This window comes from Myxine glutinosa, chromosome 13 (genome assembly GCF_964187855.1).
Source record: "Myxine glutinosa chromosome 13, kmMyxGlut1.1, whole genome shotgun sequence".
Taxonomy (NCBI): domain Eukaryota; kingdom Metazoa; phylum Chordata; class Myxini; order Myxiniformes; family Myxinidae; genus Myxine; species Myxine glutinosa.
The window spans coordinates 19,321,767-19,342,532 of record NC_136273.1 but is presented as its reverse complement, the minus strand read 5'-3'; the positions used below and the strand labels follow the sequence as shown (position 1 = coordinate 19,342,532).

The window sequence follows — 20,766 nt, the reverse complement described above, 5'->3', positions numbered from 1 at the left end:
CCAGCAACAACCACTTTAATCTTAGCAAAAGCGTTTAACCAAATCTGCTTCAAAACACCTACATAATTTGTGAAAAAGCTATTGTTGGTAGTGAATGAGGGAATTGGATTATTTTTAAAAGAAAATAATGGCACAATATAGACATTGTGAAATGATAGCAACAGGCTTACAATAGCATGCCAGATGGTGTGATAACGTAGTTTCAGCGATGAATCCCCCATCCAAAACCTTCATCTTTTCTACCCTCGTTAATTCACCCCAGATACACTTTTCTGAAATACCGACTTCTTTCCTGGAAGTCCTAGCAGTGTCCATGTTTTTTTTTACCTCTCCCACCAACCCCCCACCCAATTTCCCTCCCACAGATCTCCCGATGTCCCTGCTCTCAAATGTTGTACTTGTGTGCTTCCCCCTCTCTCCCCATCTTGTCTCCCGCTCCCTTTATTGTGTCTTATGTGTCCGTATTTTTTTTTTTTGTCATTAATGTTAGCTCTTACATGAGCCTCGATGTTGTATACAAAAAAAAAAAAAAGAGAGAAACAGCAATCGGTAGAAAACAATAAACAGAAAGCAAAAGTAAAAGAATGTTATTGCGGAAAGAAAACCCGAATCGAGTCGTGCATTGTGCATTTTGTGGGTAGTATGGACACAGTGGTGTGCTCAGGTGGAGTGCTTCTGCAGCGAGCAACCAACGCTGGAGAGAATAAATAAATGAAAATGCATCAGGTGCTCTACGATGACTGAGCTGAACCTTAAGAGCACTTTTACTGCAAGTACCATAAGTGCCGAGAGCAATAACTACAGCTGAAATCACATCTCAAGAAAGGATGCAAAAACAGGCTGTATGTGTTCCTTGGACATTGAAAGATGAATCTATTCCATCAATCAATCCTCTGGTAATTTTCTGGATTCAATGGTTGTTCCCCCCAAACAACTTCAAGTGGTATCTCCCCCAAACTTGGTTCCGGATAATGGTAACACCAGGCAAGGCACGTCGGGTCGTCCGCTTGCCAAAGGATGTGAATGTTCAATGCAGTTCCATTGTTGAACCCATCTACACAAACGGGCAATGTCACTAAAAATCAAGATGTCACAAAGCAACAATTTTGTACCAGTTTTGGTTTGTTCGCCTCTTACAATTGAGCAAAATTGTACAATATTGAGCCTCAAAGTAAAAAAAAAAAAAATGCTACGGCTGAAATTACCTAACCAGACCTTCTAATAATATGCTCAATTAGAGAAAAAGTTTTGGAGGACATTTTGAAATACAATAAATAAATAAACAGAGTTCATAGAACATCTTACCCTGCACGCTCGAGAAGAAAAAGAGATGGCGGAGGAGAAAATTTGAATGGTCGAGATGATGTAAAATACCGTAATATTTCCTCCAAGTACTGATAAACGGAAGCAATTTGAAAGTGCCAAAAAGGCAAATGTGTTATACAGTGTTCAATTATATGATGCAATTAAAAGAAATTAAAGATTTGAAAGCCTGTAGAAATAATTTTTCGGACGTTTATCGCCATTGATGCAACGTCTTTTACACCACCTTATTTCACACGTTACATGAATTATTCATGCCTGTTGTTTGTGTCCTCTATGACGTATATATTTAGCAATTGTGTGTGTGTGTGTGTGTGTGTGTGTGTGTGTGTGTGTGTGTGTGTGTGTGTGTGTGTGTGTGTGTGTGTGTGTGTGTGTGTGTGTGTGTGTCATTGGTTGTTATCTCCATATGCGGGTTTCAAAAGGTGGAACGGAGTCCGCCCAGGTTTCAAAGTGTGTGTGTGTGTGTGTGTGTGTGTGTGTGTGTATGTGTATGTGTATGTGTGTGTGTGTGTGTGTGTGTGTGTGTGTCTAGGGCATAACTTTTTTACCATTTGATCTTTTGTCATCAAATTTTCAACAAATCTTTATTATGGGGATATGGAGAACACAAATTTAAGACCTGAATGGAAGAAGTACTTAAGTCACATTTTTGGGCAAAGTGAGTTAGAAGCAGGAACTCCATTTTCCAAAGAACCAGGAACTCTAGCTAGTGTGGTAACAATCTATATCAGTAAAAAATTTGCAAAGCGCGCTATTTTGTGACTTAAGTACTTCTTCCACTCGGAGCTTCAATGATTAAATTTTACATATTTTTTTGCTGTTATTTTCGTCAAGTTTAGTTCGAGTACGCAGCGGACGTGGATGGGCTTTGCATTGTGAGATGCTTTCCAGTCTCATAATGTATTTGTTTTGCACAATGAATGCTTCCAAGACAAGAAAAATATTATTTCAACAACTGAATAAAAAGGAAGACAGTGGTAGGCCCACAGACGCAACTTCATTATGGTATATATAGGACTTTGAAATTGTACGAGTACATTCAATGAATATTACCTGATCAAGGAGCATCTTCTTCAATGCTGCAGTTTTGGATGTGCCATGCACCAGGTAGTCCAAAGCTCGGTACCACAAGGTGACACACGGGCCCTGATAAACAAATAAAAACACAAAGTTTCTTCTCAAATTATGGATGATCATGTTTGGAACCCAGAATCCATACATGATTTTTTATATTAATCCATGCATGCTGTTTTATGAGTATAAGAAAGTTTTAGCCTGACTCGATCCAAAGAAAAAAAAAAAATCAACTTCCTTCTTCAACTATATCCTTCAACTTGACATACAACTTCCTTGGCCTCAATTTTAGAGATCTGCAGCAAATATTTCAATAAAATTTCCTGATCATCAATTCTCCCATCTGATAAATATCATATCTGATATTCAAATCCTTGCATCGCAAATTATCTTCATCCATTCCAAGTAATTTGTGGGATTGAGATGACTTGGTTAACTGGCTACCTTCCTTTATATGAAAAGAAAGTGGCTCTGAACTCGAACTCTGATTGACACTGGGAATCTGTCTTTGAAAGCTGAGGATACCTGCTCTGGAACTGTCTTGTTTTTTTGTATACAAGATCGAGGCTCATGTAAGAGCTAACATTAATCACAAAAAAACAAACTGACACATTAAAAAAACAGAGAATAAAGGGAGCGGGAGACAAGATGGGGAGAGAGAGGGAAGCACACAAGTACAACAGCAGAGAACAGGGACATCGGGAGATTTGTGGGAGGGAGAGGGCTTGGGGGGGAGGAAAGGGGTTTTTGCAATTGTTGGTGTTAATTTATCAACGCAACGTACTGTATTTGCACATGTCGTTGAGAGCCTTCACAAGTGCTCTCGTTTTGGGTTTGTGTGTCCTCGTCCAGACCACGTGCTCTTCATCGGCTACGTTGCTGTGTTCCCCCTAAACCTAATGTGAAGAATAAATGTTTGCATTTTTGTTTAAACGGCGAATGTGCCCTTGGTACTCAAGTGGTGAAAGAGATACCAAACTTTTGTTTTTGTTATTTGACTCATTGTACATTTTTGTACAAGGTAAGAGTGGTTGGGTAAGAGTGATTTCAATCATGATTTGCCTCATCTTACTATAATTCCCCAAATGTCCGTCCGTCTGTCCTTTCCCAGGTACCGCAAAAACGGCTGAACCGATCGAAACGATATTTTGGGTGGGTAATCCTGGGACCCCCTGGAGTAAAATAGGCTATATTGTTTTTCCAATTTTTCCAAATTTTCCAGTTTTTCCAAACACGATGGAATAATATTTACCGATATGAACAGTGATGTGGCTTTTATTGAAATTATGCAAATACTGTTTAGATTATGATGAGAATTATGAACCTGCAGCGAATGCGGAAGTGGACAGATTACGGCAATGCGCGGGTTTGACAATAAATATCCCAATGCAACCGTCATTCAATCGTAAAGTTAGATCGTTAAACGTTAATCGTGTTAATCGTTTTGTTAAAGTATTAATTGATGATTGGAATTGAGTGAATACAATTACGATTTTGAATTCGTAATTGTGTTCACCCAACCGTACGGAACTTCACATCAGGATTTAAATATTTGTTTATGTCACGAATGTTGTTAAAAGTTTATTTTGTATATTAATGTTATTTAATTTGTGATTGGAGTTATGCTGTTTGGAATGAAAAAAGAGATGTCGAGTTCAAGTGATGACGACATGCCGTGATGGTTTCTACTTTCTGAACGTTAACTTCGCGGATCGCCATATGCAGATTCGCCACGGACCCACGATCGATGTTTCTATACGTGAACGTACCCGTTTGTTTGCGAACGGGTACGTTTTGCATGGAAGTTCTTCACGAACTTGCTATCCATGTCTGATGTGCGACTGAAGGTGCTACAGGAATGTGGAATTTATTGGTTTCATGCTTTAGCATTCGCCGTATCTGCATTGCCTGTTTGCTCCCGGCCTCCCACCCGTGCTTAGCACGGGTATCTCACTAGTATTATATAATTTGAAGGCAACAGCACACACCAAGTCATGCACAAATGCAAGTGATGTGAATTAAAAATAATTGTATTTTTCCAGGCAGCATTGAAACACAAGTAATTTGTTTTTCTTGCCCAGAAAATGTAATCACAGAAAATTACATTCGTAAAAAGGCAACAAAAATGTTCACCCAAACTACAGTTGATTCTCATCAATTTGAATACCTGCCAATGTGTGTGTAGCAATTTGAGTAGAGTCATAACTGCAAAGAACAACTTAAAGTTGCGTTAGTTCATGTTCAAGGATAAAAAGACAGCTCCAATGATAGCAATTGTTGAAGGTAACGATGAGGTCTGGAATTTTGATCTCCGAGAAGTGGTCTTCATCCGAAACTACCTGGGCATTGTATGTCAGATGTTAAATACCTTATTGAAAGGAAGGGAGAAAGAGGGGGTGGAAGGGAGGTGCCGAAAGGAGTGTCACGTGCACCAAATATATGGTATAACTCATCGTAGTCTTGCCTGCCCAGGCATGCGTCCCTTTGATCATGATCCCACAACTCATCCGCACCCTTTTGCCTTACACTCCATGCTTTATGGTAACTCTTCCCTTCCCTGCCAATACCCATATATGCCGCCAAACCTCCTTTCCTTCTCCTCCAACTCCTTCCATACTCCCCTAGTCCCCTACCCTCTTTCTCTCTCCTTCCATTTCTCAATTGAAATGTTCCCTTTTAGCCTGTGACAAATGGCATTGTCCTTTTCAGCAATCAGATTATTACTTCTGCCACCGAAGGTGGACTGAGGTTTGTATTCAACCCTGTTCGTCTGTCTATCTGTCTAACTGTGAGAAGGATATCTCAAAAAGTTATGGATGGATTCGGCCAAAACTTGGTACACAGGTTAGGTGTGTGACAAGAACGAATTTATTAGATTTTGATGAAGATCCGGATCCGGATATGAGACTTTTTAATTCACCAAGTAATTCTTTAATTCTTCACCATTGAGAGATGGAGCCAAAAACGATATACCGTACTGTAGACCACAGTATTTCAAAAAGCTGTGGACGAGTTATGACAAAACTTGGTGGATGAGTTGGGTAGGTGACCAGAACAAGCTAGTTAAAGTTAATTAAAGATTGCAGCCATGAAGAATCTGCTCAAATAATTAGGTGAATAGGAGTCATTTGATAGGAAGTTACTCTCTTTTGTGCTTTTTATTTTAGCATCCCTTCATGCTCTACAGTGTGAGTTCAAATAAGAGCTATATTGGTACATAAGTGATATGAACACATGATCCAGTTCATTAATCCATTGTGTTTGATGAGGTGCACAGTATGTCTAAAGTAACCCTTTTATATCCACTGTCATTGTTGTCTGAATACAAAATACCTGCAGCATCCTGCAGATAATATTGTCGTGTCCGTAAGCCGATGAACACCAGCCTTGGATGAATAGCCAGAACGGTCCTTAATTCCGAGGCGGTTAGCCAAATTTGGCGGTTGGTTTGTCGCGCGCGGAGGGAAGGATACGAAGCGCTTACCTGAACAGAAGCACACGGGTTTAATCCGGAACCCACAAAACATGCAAACACAACCAAGAGACACAACAATAATGATTTTAATGTAAATAAATGAAGAAATGAAAATATCGAAATAAAGGCGGAGGTAACGTAATTTCCTACCCGAGGTACCTCCACATGCAGACTCAAATGCAGACGAGGGGACAGATAAAATAAAAAAATAAAATCCCTTTAGCCAGCCAGCACTCAGCTTTGGCCTCAACGAGGACGTTTAGTAGTTTGGTGGTCGTCAAAACTCGAAGCCACGGTGCAGGAAGCACACAGGACGGCCCCCTTCGGACGGTCTGTAGCAGCCACCACCGGTATGAGGCAGCCAGATAGGACGGCCCCCTTCGCCTCTGAAGAGCACCACAACCAAAACCTCCCTCACAATGCTGCCCACTCAGCCCTGAGCTCCTCACTCTCTTCAAAAGTGCACCACAAAGGCCAGCCTTCTCCTCACAGGCACAAACCAAAGATGGCCAACCTTCCTCTTCGAGCAAAAACATTGAGCGAGAGACTTTGTCCAACCGTCGTTTCTCACTAGAACCTTCTCTCCTGACGTCACACGGTCCAATGGCCAAGCTCCACTGAATCACCCCATGTTTCCTTGACCAATCACCAAGCTCAGGGCATGGCCTGCTGACCTTGCTCTTCCACACCCCTCGTACCACTCTGGGGGTGTGGCCTTTTTCCTTATTAGTTTGGTGTGGCGGGGTTTACTTGCCAAACGGCTTAGCCTGGCTTGCAGGGAGCGGTTGTTGTTGATTAAACGGGGGTCTTTATGGCCGGCCTGGTTGAAGTTGTAAAAACGTAGGGAAAAGCCACAGGGGGCAATCACATACTGGGGGAAACTAACCTTAATCCCGAACTAGTGAGCACAGCTTCACCCCTCGTGTGAAGACACAAACAATCTAAAGCTCCAGTTTCCCTACTTAAATACATCAAGAAGTCTCCTACGCGTCCATGGTCCATGCTATATCTATACAATCCTATTGTTACTTTGGGATTCCTCAATCAACCCCCACAAACGTAACAATATTGAAATGGTTATTTTATTCTAAATGGTCATATTGCCATAAGTATTGTGGCATGAAGCAAATTTATTGTTCATTTTCTCATCAATCTCAGCACTAAAATAATATTATTTAGCATTTCCAAGGTACATGTACACTGTGCAGGACAAAGGGAAGAAGTAGGAGCAGATGGGGATGAGGGGTACATATATTTTCTAAAAATATACTTCAAGCACTGGTCTCAAAAAATGTTCACCAGCACGGTGCCATGCCAATTTTTGTTCCTTTTAAAACATTGCATTTTCCACTGGTTTATACCGAGCATGAATTGCAAACCTTTTGTCTTTCACCACCCTATTGACCTCATTCGTACCCTTTGCTACAAAGACACCATTTTACATGATCTATACAGAGTCGACCTGAGGAGATCGTGTAACATTGGGATCCCCATGTCTGTACTACTTGTGAATATCTGCAGCTGTAGAGGAACCCCGATAGTGTTTGAAACAGCAAGGAGCCTACCTTGTGTAGCTTTTCCTGGTTGCTTTATGCAGCTTTCTTTGCTGGGACAGCATGGGGGTTAATTCTATATGTTGTTACCCATGCACTCACATACACCCTGCTTTCATTTTTGGAGTTTTGGAATAATATTGTGAGGGTCTTTGGAATAATAAATCGTCACCGCAGGGTTATTACACAAGCAACAATGCAATGATGTTGTGAAGGTTGACTGTTAAAATAAGACAATTCCCTCAACACTTTTCTCAACAAATTTCATTTCTCTCATCTCCCCTTCCTGTTCAGGCTGGAGTTCCCCAAGGCAGTGTTCTGGGCCCTGTGCTTTTTCTGGTCTTCATCAATGATCTCTCCGACTCTCTGGAAAATCCTCTCTATCTCTTTGCTGATGATTCCACTCTCTGCCGCTCCATTCCTCATCCCTTATATCGGCAGCCTGCCACCTCCTCACTCTCTGCAGACCTGGACAAAATCACAGACTGGTCAAACAAGTGGAACATGTCTTTCAACCCTGACAAATCTCACACTCTTACAATGTCTCTCTGAAAAGACCGACTGGAAAACCCTCCCATCTACTTTCTGAACAATTCTCTCCAAGAAGTTCTGTCGCTCAAGCTTTTGGGTCTCACTACCTGCCATGATCTTTCCTGGAAAAACCACATTTCCAAGATAGCTTCCAAAGCAAGTCGCCAATTGGGCATCCTTCATCATGCGAAGTCCTTCCTTGACACACCTGAGCTCCTCACCACATAAAAGGCTTTCATCCGCAGCTAAATGGAATACTGCTCTCCCCTCTGGGCTGGTGCTCCTGCCTCACACCAAGCTCGGCTTCACGCTGTTGAAACCAAAGCTTTCAGAATTATTGGAATCTCCTGCGATGAAGCTGATTGTGAGCGTCTTTCACTCACTCATCACAGGCTGGTAGGTGGTCTTTCTGTCTTCCACCGACTCCTATCTGGCCTAGCTCCCCCAGCTCCATCTGTGCTCTGTCCCTCAAATATTCCTACAGGTCACACAAGATCTGCCAGCAACCCTCTTATGGTTAAACTGCCAAAATCAAGACTCTCTGCTCACCTTCACTCCTTCATTCCTCTTTACTCCCACCTCTGGAACAAACTCCCTCACTCTCTTCAATCCCACTCCCCCTCCAGGTCTTTAAAACAGCTGTTCACCACCATCTCTTATCTTCCCCCATCCAAAACCTTGATCTTTCTGCACCCGTTAATTCACCCCAGATCCACTTTTTTGAAATACCAACTTCTTTCCTGGAAGTCCTAGCAGTGTCTATGTGTTTTATACCTCTCCCACCCCCACCCCCCTTCGCATGCCTCCTCCCCCCCAAGCCCTCTCCCTCCCACAGATCTCCCGATGTCCCTGTTCTCTGCTGCTGTACTTGTGTGCTTCCCTCTCTCTCCCCATCTCATCTCCTGCTCCCTTTATTGTATGTTTTGTGTGTCCGTTTTTTTTTTGTCCCCCGTCACACCGCAGAGCGAAAGGGGGACTATGGTTTTCCCCTCCGTCTGTGTGTGCGTCCGTTGAACCTTGTGGGCGGAATATCTTGAAAACTAAATGAACTACTAACTTCTAAGCCGGTGTGTGGGTGTATCTCGGCATAAGGAAGAACGCTATTGAAAATTGGGTCGCCACGTCAAAATCCAAGATGGCCGCCGCCATGTATGTCTGAACCTTGTGAGCGAAATATCTTGAAAAATAAGCGAAGTACCAACTTCTAATCTCGTGTGTGGGTGTATCTAGGCACAAGGAAGAACGCTATTGAAAATTGGGTCGCCACGTCAAAATCCAAGATGGCCGCCGCCATGTATGTCTGAACCTTGTGAGCGGAATATCTTGAAAAATAAACCAACTACTCACTTCCAATCTGGTGTGTGGGTGTGTCTCCAACCCACTCGCAAATATTATCGACTCTTCCATGTTTCCTGCGTCTTCCACTTTGTCAACTCACATCACTTCACCGACGGGGGACCGAGGCGTAACGCTTGTTTTTCTGATTAATGTTAGCCCTTACATGAGCCTCGATCTTGAATACAAAAAAGAAACAAAAAAAAACTCTTCTTGCCAGTAGTCATTCTCACCCACTACAAAACTCCCCCGTTCCCCTACGTCCAGAACAACATTCACTTACAATGTAAATAAGACCAATGAAGGCCATTCTGCCAGAACGAGGCCAATCATGGTGTTTGAAACCACGACTCTCCACCACCTGCTGAGAAATGACGTCTCCCAGCATCATCAGTGTCGCTGCAGAACGAACGAACACACACACACACACACACACACACACACACACACACACACACGTTAATGCAGGTCATATTGAAAGGCATTGCAGCTTGTGCACAATAAATATTTGGTATCAGGGATAATAATAAAAACAACATTTTTGCATTATCGATACCCTTTCTGATAACAAGGTGCTGTAACATGTTTTGATGCACTTATTTTTATCAACAGCATTTCTAATGTGGATGCTGATTTTGTTTGTGATGGCTGAATCATAGTATCACATACAGTATGTGCTACTTGCCCATCACAAATGATACGTTTCAGAAGATGAATGGTATGTAAAACCTGGCAAGAGCAACAAAACATCCTGCTTATTTATTTGCTTAAGAGGTGTTGGAGTTCCTTTCCAATGGTGTGTGTGTGTGTGTGTGTGTGTGTGTGTGTGTGTGTGTGTGTGTGTGTGTGTGTGTGTGTGTGTGTGTGTGTATTCTTCCACAGACACCTGCTCTCTCTCCTGCACAGCTTCATCCCATCTCGTTTTCAGGTATCATACTCTACGTCCCTCACTGTGGTGAGGCAGTTGATCTGAAACCACTCACCTTCTCTTCCTGAAAGGCTAATTCGACTGAAGATAATCTGAGTGCATTCCAAAAAGCCCACGACAAGTGCGTGTCCACTCCCAGGAGAGCCACAAAACAACATCTGTTCAACCTCAAGAATGAACTTTCAAACTTGTCTCCCTCAACTAAAACCTGGTGGTGCCTTGTCAAGTCTGTGTCGGGTGTATGCTCCACTTCCATCCTCTCCCTCTTCCCTCTCTTCAAATGGCACCACAGCCCCTCACTCTCAGTACTCATCCTTCCATGTCGTACCCAACTCTGTTATTTGCACCTGAAAAGTTGGAGAAGGTTCTTTCAACCCTAGACTCTGACTCTGGACCGGACGGCATTGGCTCACGTGTCCTAAAAACCCGCTGTGCTGCTCTTGCACTTCCTCTATCTGCCCTTTTCACCCTGTCAGTTGACCTAGGTCATATCTCGTGCTTTTGATCCAGTCTGCCATCCCGCCTTACTCTCCAAACGCTCTGCCTATGACATCCAAGGACGACTCCAAGCGTGGCTTCCTGCCTTCCTCTACTCTCGTAGCCAAAGTCTGGCACTCAACGAGTCCTTTCATCTCCTCTCCCTGTCATGTGCCTCAAGGCTGTGTTCTGTACCCAGTCCTATTCCTGACCTTCATCAATGATCTCTCTGACTCTGGAAAATCGGCTTTATCTATTTGCTGATAACTCCACCTTCTGCCGTGACATTCCTCATCATTCAGACAGGCAGGCTGCGGGCTTTTTCCTTTCTGCAGATATTGATAAAAATCACGAGTTGGTCAAACACTTGGAATATGCCTTTCAATTCTGAAAAGTCTCATGCTTTCACTATGTCTCTCCAAAAGGACCATCTGGCAAAAGAATCCTCTTGAGAAAGTTCAGTCATTCAAACTCCTAGGTCTTACCATGACCTTTATGGGGGAAACCACATTTCTAAGTTGGCCTCCAAAACCAGCCACTGACTGGGCATCCTCCATTGTACAAAGTATGCTGGCACACCTGATCGCCGATCCATCCACAAGGCCTTCATCCAAAGCTTGATGGAATACTGTTGTCCCCCCTGGGCTGGCTCCCCTGACTCACACCTTGCTCAGTTTGACACCATGGAAACCAAGGCTTTCAAGTTTATTGGAACCTCCCACACTGAAGCCAAGTCTATGGGCCTATCACTTTGCCATCACAGACAGATTGGAGGTCTCTCTCGTCTACCACTTCCTTTCTGGTCTTGTACCATCTGCCTTTTTCATGCTCTGCCGACCCTCCCTTGCAGGTTTCTGCAGGGCACACACGGTCCACCACCAAGCCACTTCTGGTGAAACTCCCAAAATCCAGTATTACTGCACACCTCCACTCATACGTACCTCTTTTTTCCTGCCTGTAGAACCAACTTCCACATCCTCTTCGATCTCATTTTCCCCCATGTCTTCAAGCCAGCTGTTGACCACCATCTTAGATCGTCCCCTATCCAAAACCATGATCTTTTCTACCCTCGATAACTCCTCCCACTCATCATCCCCAATCCCTCCTACTTCAAAATTTCCATTTTTACCTCCGCCACCAAAGGTGGATGGAGGTTATGTTTTCACCCCTGTCTGTCTGTCTGTTTCTTTGTCTGTCCGTTTGTGAACAAAATATCTAAAAAGGTTGTGGACGGATTCGGATGAAATTTGGCAGAGATGTAGCAGTTTTTTTTTTGTTTTTTTTTGTATACTGAATCGAGGCTCGTAAAAGAGCTAACTGTGAGAAACAAGATTACTCAGACTGTGAGAAACAAGATTATGTGGGCTTTCATGTTATGTCTCACTGAGGAGAGGCTTCCGTCTGGCCACTCTGCCATAAAGCCCAGATCGGTGGAGTGTTGCAGTGATGGTTGTCCTTCTGGAAGTTTCTCCCATCTCCACACAGGATCTCTGGAGCTCAGCCAGAGTGACCATCGGGTTCTTGGTCACCTCTCTTACCAAGGCCCTTCTCCCCCGATTGCTCAGTTTGGCCGGGCGGCCAGCTCCAGGAAGAGTCCTGGTTGTTCCAAACTTCTTCCATTTAAGAATTATGGAGGCCACTGTGCTCTTGGGAACCTTCAATGCAGCAGAGATTTTTTTTGTAGGCTTCCCCAATCTGTGCCTCGACACAATCCTGTCTCTGAGCTCTGCAGGCAGTTCCTTCGACCTCACGGCTTGGTTTTTGCTCTGATATGCATCGTCAGCTGTGAGATCTTATATAGACAGGTGTGTGCCTTTCAAAATCATGTCCAATCAATTGAATTTACCACAGGTGGACTCCAATCAAGGTGTAGAAACATCTCAAAGATGATCAACAGAAATAGGAGGCACCTGGGCTAAATTTCAAGTGTCATAGCAAAGGGTATGAATACTTATGTCAATGTGATATTTCATTCTTTTCTTTTTAATAAATTTGCAAAACTTTCTAAAATCCTGTTTTCTCTTTGTCATTATGGGGGTATTGAGTGGAGATTGATGAGGGAAAAACTGAATTTAAACGATTTCAGCATAAGGCTGCAACATAACAAAATGTGAAAAAAGTGAAGGGGTCTGAATACTTTCTGAATGCACTGTAAACAAGAAGCATCAAATCAAAGTACCACTGGCCAATATATGCGGCACACGACGACGTTGACAGTGTTGAAAGATTTACAGGTCTCTGACGCAAACCCACATCGGCTCTGCGACATTTTCAGCACAGAAATTTATTGTCCACCAATCCACAAACAGTCGGAAGTTTATGATGGCCCGCCTATACGTCACCTTACAAAATTGTGGGAGAAATAAAACAATCGGGGTCCAAAGCACTACCTGCAGAGCACACCTGCATCTTCACGGGGTGCTTCGTGACCAGGATTTGGTAACCCCTCCATAAAAGGGCCATCGCATGAGGACTGTGTTCTTACTTGCCGTGCCTGATGAAAGCTTGCCCACCTGGTGAAAGTGCTGTAACCTGCAGCAAACAAGCCACACATCAAAATGACCTCACGTCTACAACATCCCTAACAGCTCCAGTAGTGATCCTAGAACCAAGAAAAGCATTCCCAATTTAAAAAAAAAAAGTCTGGAAATACTTTTGCATTTGACAACCGTTCGCAAATGTATGTGCATGTTTGTCTATATAATAAGCAAAAAGGGTTGTATACAACATATCATCAAGAAACTAGTTAGCACATCACTCCCATAATCATCACTATCATCATCTTCTCTAACAATGCCACCCTCACCCTCCACCTCTTCCCAATATTGTCGCAATACTCTGCAGAATAAGGAAGACCATGAAATATCTGGGCACTTTCATTTTCCTATCAGAAGGATCTACAGGTGCACATTTCCTGCACCAAAGTTTGGTGAGACTCGTGACCACGTGTTCCAGCTTGTGAGAATAGTACACAGTACAATTCAAAGTAAACCCATACATGTCAGTGTGTACACAATGTCTCTTTTGTACAGAATTTTGGGACAAACACAAATTTCTCAAGGGGCTTAAGTGTATTTGGCTTCAACATATGTTGATGTGATGCAATGTTTTACTTTTATGTGAAACAAAACGTAGTATATTTCCTTTTTTTGGTATACATAGTCGAGGCTCATGGAAGAGCTAGCACGCGTACACTGAATGGATCAGTACACAACAGGACAAAAGGAACAGCAGAGAGAGGGGGAAACTCCAACAGCAATATTTAAGACCAAGGTGAAGGTGGACTTTGGAGAAGCAATTAGTGTGGGGAGGAATGCTGGACAGGAGGGGATGAATACAGAAGGAAACTCTCAGGAGGGAAAACTGGAAATTTTGAACGGGGAAGGATTGGGGTGAGTGGTGGGTAGGCGGTCAACAAGAAAGAAAATATCATGATTTTGGATTGGGGATGATCCGCAATGGTTGTGACCATCTGGCTCAACATCAGCAGATGTTGGTGAAGACCAATCTTCATAAGAACGTAATTAAATTTAAATTCCATGCTTGCATGCAATAAGAAATTGTCGTGACCTAAAATCAGAGTGATCAATATAATAAGGGCTCCTTCTGCTGGTGGAATGGTGTATATCAGGATAAAGAAAAAACATCCTGTCATTAGAGAGAATGGAGTGAACGCATTTGACTTCAAAAACAATCAAGAAAAGAGCAGTTTCCATCAATAAGACGAGAATGACCACACAGTGGTCACAACCTAAGACACAACCGTAACGTGCCGATTGGGAAAGGCACATTGAATGCACTCTTAAAAGACAAACACGCAATTAGGAAACACATATTGAATGCACTCTCAGAAGATGAACATGTGATTGGGAAACACATTTAATGCACTCTTAAAAGATGAACATGTGATTGGGAAACACATTTAATGCACTCTTAAAAGATGAACATGTGATTGGGAAACACACATTGGATGCACTCTTAAGAGATGAACATGCGATTGGGAAACAATGAATGCACTCTTAAAAGATGAACATGCGATTGGGAAACAATGAATGCACTCTTAAAAGATGAACACGTGATTGGGAAACACACATTGAATGCACTCTTAAAAGATGAACATGTGATGGGAAACACATTTAATGCACTCTTAAAAGATGAACATGCGATTGGGAAACACATTTAATGCACTCTTAAAAGACGAACACACGATTGGGAAACGCACATTTAAAGCACTCTTAAAAGACGAACACACGATTGGGAAGCACACATTTAAAGCACTCTTAAAAGATGGACACACGATTGGGAAACACACATTGAATGTGCTCTTCCAAGATGGACACGTGATTGGGAAACACACATTTAATGCACTCTGAGAAGATGAACACACAATTGGGAAACGCACATTTAATGCACTCTTAAAAGATGAACATGCGATTGGGAAATACATTGAAAGCACTCTTAAAAGATGCACACGATTGGGAAACGCACATTTAATGCACTCTTAAAAGATGAACATGCGATTGGGAAACACACAATGATGCACTCTTAAAAGATGAACATGCGATTGGGAAACACATTGAAAGCACTCTTAAAAGATGAACATGTGATTGGGAAACACACATTGAATGCACTCTTAAAAGATGAACACACGATTGGGAAATGCACATTTAAAGCACTCTTAAAAGATGAACATGTGATTGGGAAACACATTGGATGCACTCTTAAAAGATGAACATGCGATTGGGAAACAATGAATGCACTCTTAAAAGATGAACACGTGATTGGGAAACACACATTGAATGCACTCTCAAAAGATGACCATGTGATTAGGAAACACACATTGAATGCACTCTTAAAAGATGAACACGTGATTGGGAAACACACATTGAATGCACTCTCAAAAGATGACCATGTGATTAGGAAACACACATTGAATGCACTCTTAAAAGATGAACATGTGATTGGGAAACACACATTGAATACACTCTTAAAAGATGAACATGCAATTGGGAAACACATTGAAAGCACTCTTAAAAGATGCACACGATTGGGAAACACACATTGAATGCACTCTTAGAAGATGAACATGCGATTGGGAAACACACATTGAATGCACTCTTAAAAGATGAACATGCGATTGGGAAACATTGAATGCACTCTTAAAAGATGAACATGTGATTGGGAAACACACATTTAATGCACTCTGAGAAGATGAACACACAATTGGGAAACGCACATTTAATGCACTCTTAAAAGATGAACATGTGATTGGGAAACACACATTGAATGCACTCTTAAAAGATGCACACGATTGGGAAACACACATTGAATGCACTCTTAAAAGATGAACATGTGATTGGAAAACACATTTGAAGCACTCTTAAAAGATGGACACACGATTGGGAAACGCACATTTAATGCACTCTTCGAAGATGACCATGCGATTGGGAAACACACATTGAATGCACTCTTAAAAGATGAACATGCGATTGGGAAACACATTGAATGCACTCTTAAAAGATGAACATGTGATTGGGAAACACACATTGAAAGCACTCTTCGAAGATGAACATGCGATTGGGAAACACACATTGAATGCACTCTTAAAAGATGAACATGCGATTGGGAAGCACACATTGAATGCACTCTTAAAAGATGAACATGTGATTGGGAAGCACACATTGAATGCACTCTTAAAAGATGAACATGCGATTGGGAAACACATTTCATGCACTCTTAGAAGATGACCACACGATTGGGAAACGCACATTTAATGCACTCTTAAAAGACGAACACACGATTGGGAAACACACATTGAATGCACTCTTAAAAGATGAACATGTGATTCGGAAACACACATTTAATGCACTCTTAGAAGATGAACACACGATTGCGAAACACACATTGAAGGCACTCTTAAAAGACGAACACACGATTGGGAAACACACATTTAATGCACTCTTAAAAGATGAACATGCGATTGGGAAACGCACATTGAATGCACTCTTAAAAGATGCACACGATTGGGAAACACACATTGAATGCACTCTTCAAAGATGAACATGCGATTGGAAAACACATTTAAAGCACTCTTAAAAGGTGGACACACAATTGGGAAACGCACATTGAATGCACTCTTAAAAGATGAACATGTGATTGGGAAACACCCATTGAATGCACTCTTAAAAGATGAACATGCGATTGGGAAACACACATTGAATGCACTCTTAAAAGATGAACATGTGATTGGGAAACACACATTGAATGCACTCTGAGAAGATAAACACACGATTGGGAAACGCACATTTAATGCACTCTTCAAAGATGAACATGTGATTGGGAAACACACATTGAATGCACTCTTAAAAGATGAACAAGCAATTGGGAAACACATTGAAAGCACTCTTAAAAGATGCACACGATTGGGAAACACACATTGAATGCACTCTTAAAAGATGAACATGCGATTGGAAAACACATTTAAAGCACTCTTAAAAGATGGACACACGATTGGGAAACGCACATTTAATGCACTCTTAGAAGATGAACATGCGATTGGGAAACACACAATGAATGCACTCTTAAAAGATGAACATGCGATTGGGAAACACATTGAAAGCACTCTTAAAAGATGAACATATGATTGGGAAACACACATTGAATGCACTCTTAAAAGATGAAGACACGATTGGGAAACGCACATTTAAAGCACTCTTAAAAGATGAACATGTGATTGGGAAACACATTGGATGCACTCTTAAAAGATGAACATGCGATTGGGAAACAATGAATGCACTCTTAAAAGATGAACATGCGATTGGGAAACCCATTTAAAGCACTCTTAAAAGATGGACACACGATTGGGAAACGCACATTTAATGCACTCTTAAAAGACGGACACACGATTGGGAAACGCACATTTAATGCACTCTTAAAAGACGAACACACGATTGGGAAACACACATTGAATGCACTCTTAAAATATGAACACGTGATTGGGAAACACACATTGAATGCACTCTTAAAAGATGGACACACGATTGGGAAACGCACATTTAATGCACTCTTAGAAGATGAACATGTGATTGGTAAACACATTGAAAGCACCCTTAAAAGATGCACACGATTGGGAAACACACATTGAATGCACTCTTAAAAGATGAACATGCGATTGGAAAACACATTTGAAGCACTCTTAAAAGATGGACACACGATTGGGAAACGCACATTTAATGCACTCTTAGAAGATGAACATGCGATTGGGAAACACACGTTGAATGCACTCTTAAAAGATGAACATGCGATTGGGAAACACATTGAATGCACTCTTAAAAGATGAACATGCGATTGGGAAACACACATTGAAAGCACTCTTCGAAGATGAATATGCGATTGGGAAACACACATTGAATGCACTCTTAAAAGATGAACATGCGATTGGGAAGCACACATTGAATGCACTCTTAAAAGATGAACATGTGATTGGAAGCACACATTGAATGCACTCTTAAAAGATGAACATGCGATTGGAAAACACATTTCATGCACTCTTAGAAGATGAACACACGATTGGGAAACACATTTAATGTACTCTTAGAAGATGAACACACGATTGGGAAACGCACATTGGATGCACTCTTAAAAGATGAACATGCAATTGGGAAACACACATTGAATGCACTCTTGAAAGATGAACATGCGATTGGGAAACACACATTGAATGCACTCTTAAAAGATGAACATGCGATTGGGAAACACACATTGAATGCACTCTTAAAAGATGAACATGTGATTGGGAAACACACATTGAATGCACTCTCAGAAGATGAATATGCGATTGGGAAACACACATTGAATGCACTCTTAAAAGATGAACATGCAATTGGGAAACACACATTGAATGCACTCTTAAAAGATGAACATGCGATTGGGAAACGCACATTGAATGCACTCTTAAAAGATGTACATGTGATTGGGAAACACACATTGAATGCACTCTTAAAAGATGAATATGCGATTGGGAAACACATATTTAATGCACTCTTAGAAGATGAACACACGATTGCGAAACACACATTGAATGCACTCTTAAAAGACGAACACACGATTGGGAAACACACATTGAATGCACTCTTAAAAGATGAACATGCGATTGGGAAACGCACATTGAATGCACTCTTAAAAGATGCACACGATTGGGAAACAGACATTGAATGCACTCTTAAAAGATGAACATGCAATTGGGAAACACATTGAAAGCACTCTTAAAAGACGAACACACGATTGGGAAACACACATTGAATGCACTCTTAAAAGATGAACATGCGATTGGGAAACATTGAATGCACTCTTAAAAGATGCACACGATTGGGAAACACATTGAATGCACTCTTCAAAGATGAACATGCGATTGGAAAACACATTTAAAGCACTCTTAAAAGATGGACACCCGATTGGTAAACGCACATTTAATGCACTCTTAAGAGATGAACATGTGATTGGGAAACACCCATTGAATGCACTCTTAAAAGATGAACATGCGATTGGTAAACACACATTGAATGCACTCTTAAAAGATGAACATGTGATTGGGAAACACACATTGAATGCACTCTGAGAAGATGAACACACGATTGGGAAACACACATTTAATGCACTCTTCAAAGATGAACATGTGATTGGGAAACACACATTGAAAGCACTCTTAAAAGATGGACACACGATTGGGAAACGCACATTTAATGCACTCTTTAAAGATGCACACGATTGGGAAACACACATTGAATGCACTCTTAAAAGATGAACATTCAATTGGGAAACACACATTGAATGCACTCTTAAAAGATGAACATGCGATTGGGAAACGCACATTGAATGCACTCTTAAAAGATGAACATGCGATTAGGAAACACACATTGAATGCACTCTTAAAAGATGAACATGCGATTGGAAAACACATTTCATGCACTCTTAGAAGATGAACACACGATTGGGAAACACATTTAATGTACTCTTAGAAGATGAACACACGATTGGGAAACGCACATTGGATGCACTCTTAAAAGATGAACATGCAATTGGGAAACACACATTGAATGCACTCTTGAAAGATGAACATGCGATTGGGAAACACACATTGAATGCACTCTTAAAAGATGAACATGCGATTGGGAAACACACATTGAATGCACTCTTAAAAGATGAACATGTGATTGGGAAACACACATTGAATGCACTCTCAGAAGATGAATATGCGATTGGGAAACACACATTGAATGCACTCTTAAAAGATGAACATGCAATTGGGAAACACACATTGAATGCACTCTTAAAAGATGAACATGCGATTGGGAAACGCACATTGAATGCACTCTTAAAAGATGTACATGTGATTGGGAAACACACATTGAATGCACTCTTAAAAGATGAATATGCGATTGGGAAACACATATTTAATGCACTCTTAGAAGATGAACACACGATTGCGAAACACACATTGAATGCACTCTTAAAAGACGAACACACGATTGGGAAACACACATTGAATGCACTCTTAAAAGATGAACATGCGATTGGGAAACGCACATTGAATGCACTCTTAAAAGATGCACACGATTGGGAAACAGACATTGAATGCACTCTTAAAAGATGAACATGCAATTGGGAAACACATTGAAAGCACTCTTAAAAGACGAACACACGATTGGGAAACACACATTGAATGCACTCTTAAAAGATGAACATGCGATTGGGAAACATTGAATGCACTCTTAAAAGATGCACACGATTGGGAAACACATTGAATGCACTCTTCAAAGATGAACATGCGATTGGAAAACACATTTAAAGCACTCTTAAAAGATGGACACCCGATTGGTAAACGCACATTTAATGCACTCTTAAGAGATGAACATGTGATTGGGAAACACCCATTGAATGCACTCTTAAAAGATGAACATGCGATTGGTAAACACACATTGAATGCACTCTTAAAAGATGAACATGTGATTGGGAAACACACATTGAATGCACTCTGAGAAGATGAACACACGATTGGGAAACACACA

The 20,766-nt window shown here is 41.4% G+C and overlaps 1 protein-coding gene across 3 annotated transcripts in view; it reads right to left on the bottom strand.

Annotated features, from left to right (window-relative positions):
• MPV17 (mitochondrial inner membrane protein MPV17) overlaps nt 1-20,766 on the bottom strand; it is an 87,346-nt gene that overhangs the window by 51,510 nt on the left and 15,070 nt on the right. For all 3 annotated transcript variants that reach the window (XM_078767130.1, XM_078767131.1, XM_078767129.1), the window contains exons 2-4: nt 13,090-13,231; nt 9,578-9,693; nt 2,380-2,472 (exon numbers count right to left, since the gene is read on the bottom strand). In XM_078767130.1, coding sequence (XP_078623256.1) covers nt 2,380-2,472; nt 9,578-9,693; nt 13,090-13,162 — 282 coding nt within the window. In that variant the 5' untranslated portion in view covers nt 13,163-13,231. The remainder of the gene's footprint in view (nt 1-2,379; nt 2,473-9,577; nt 9,694-13,089; nt 13,232-20,766) is intronic.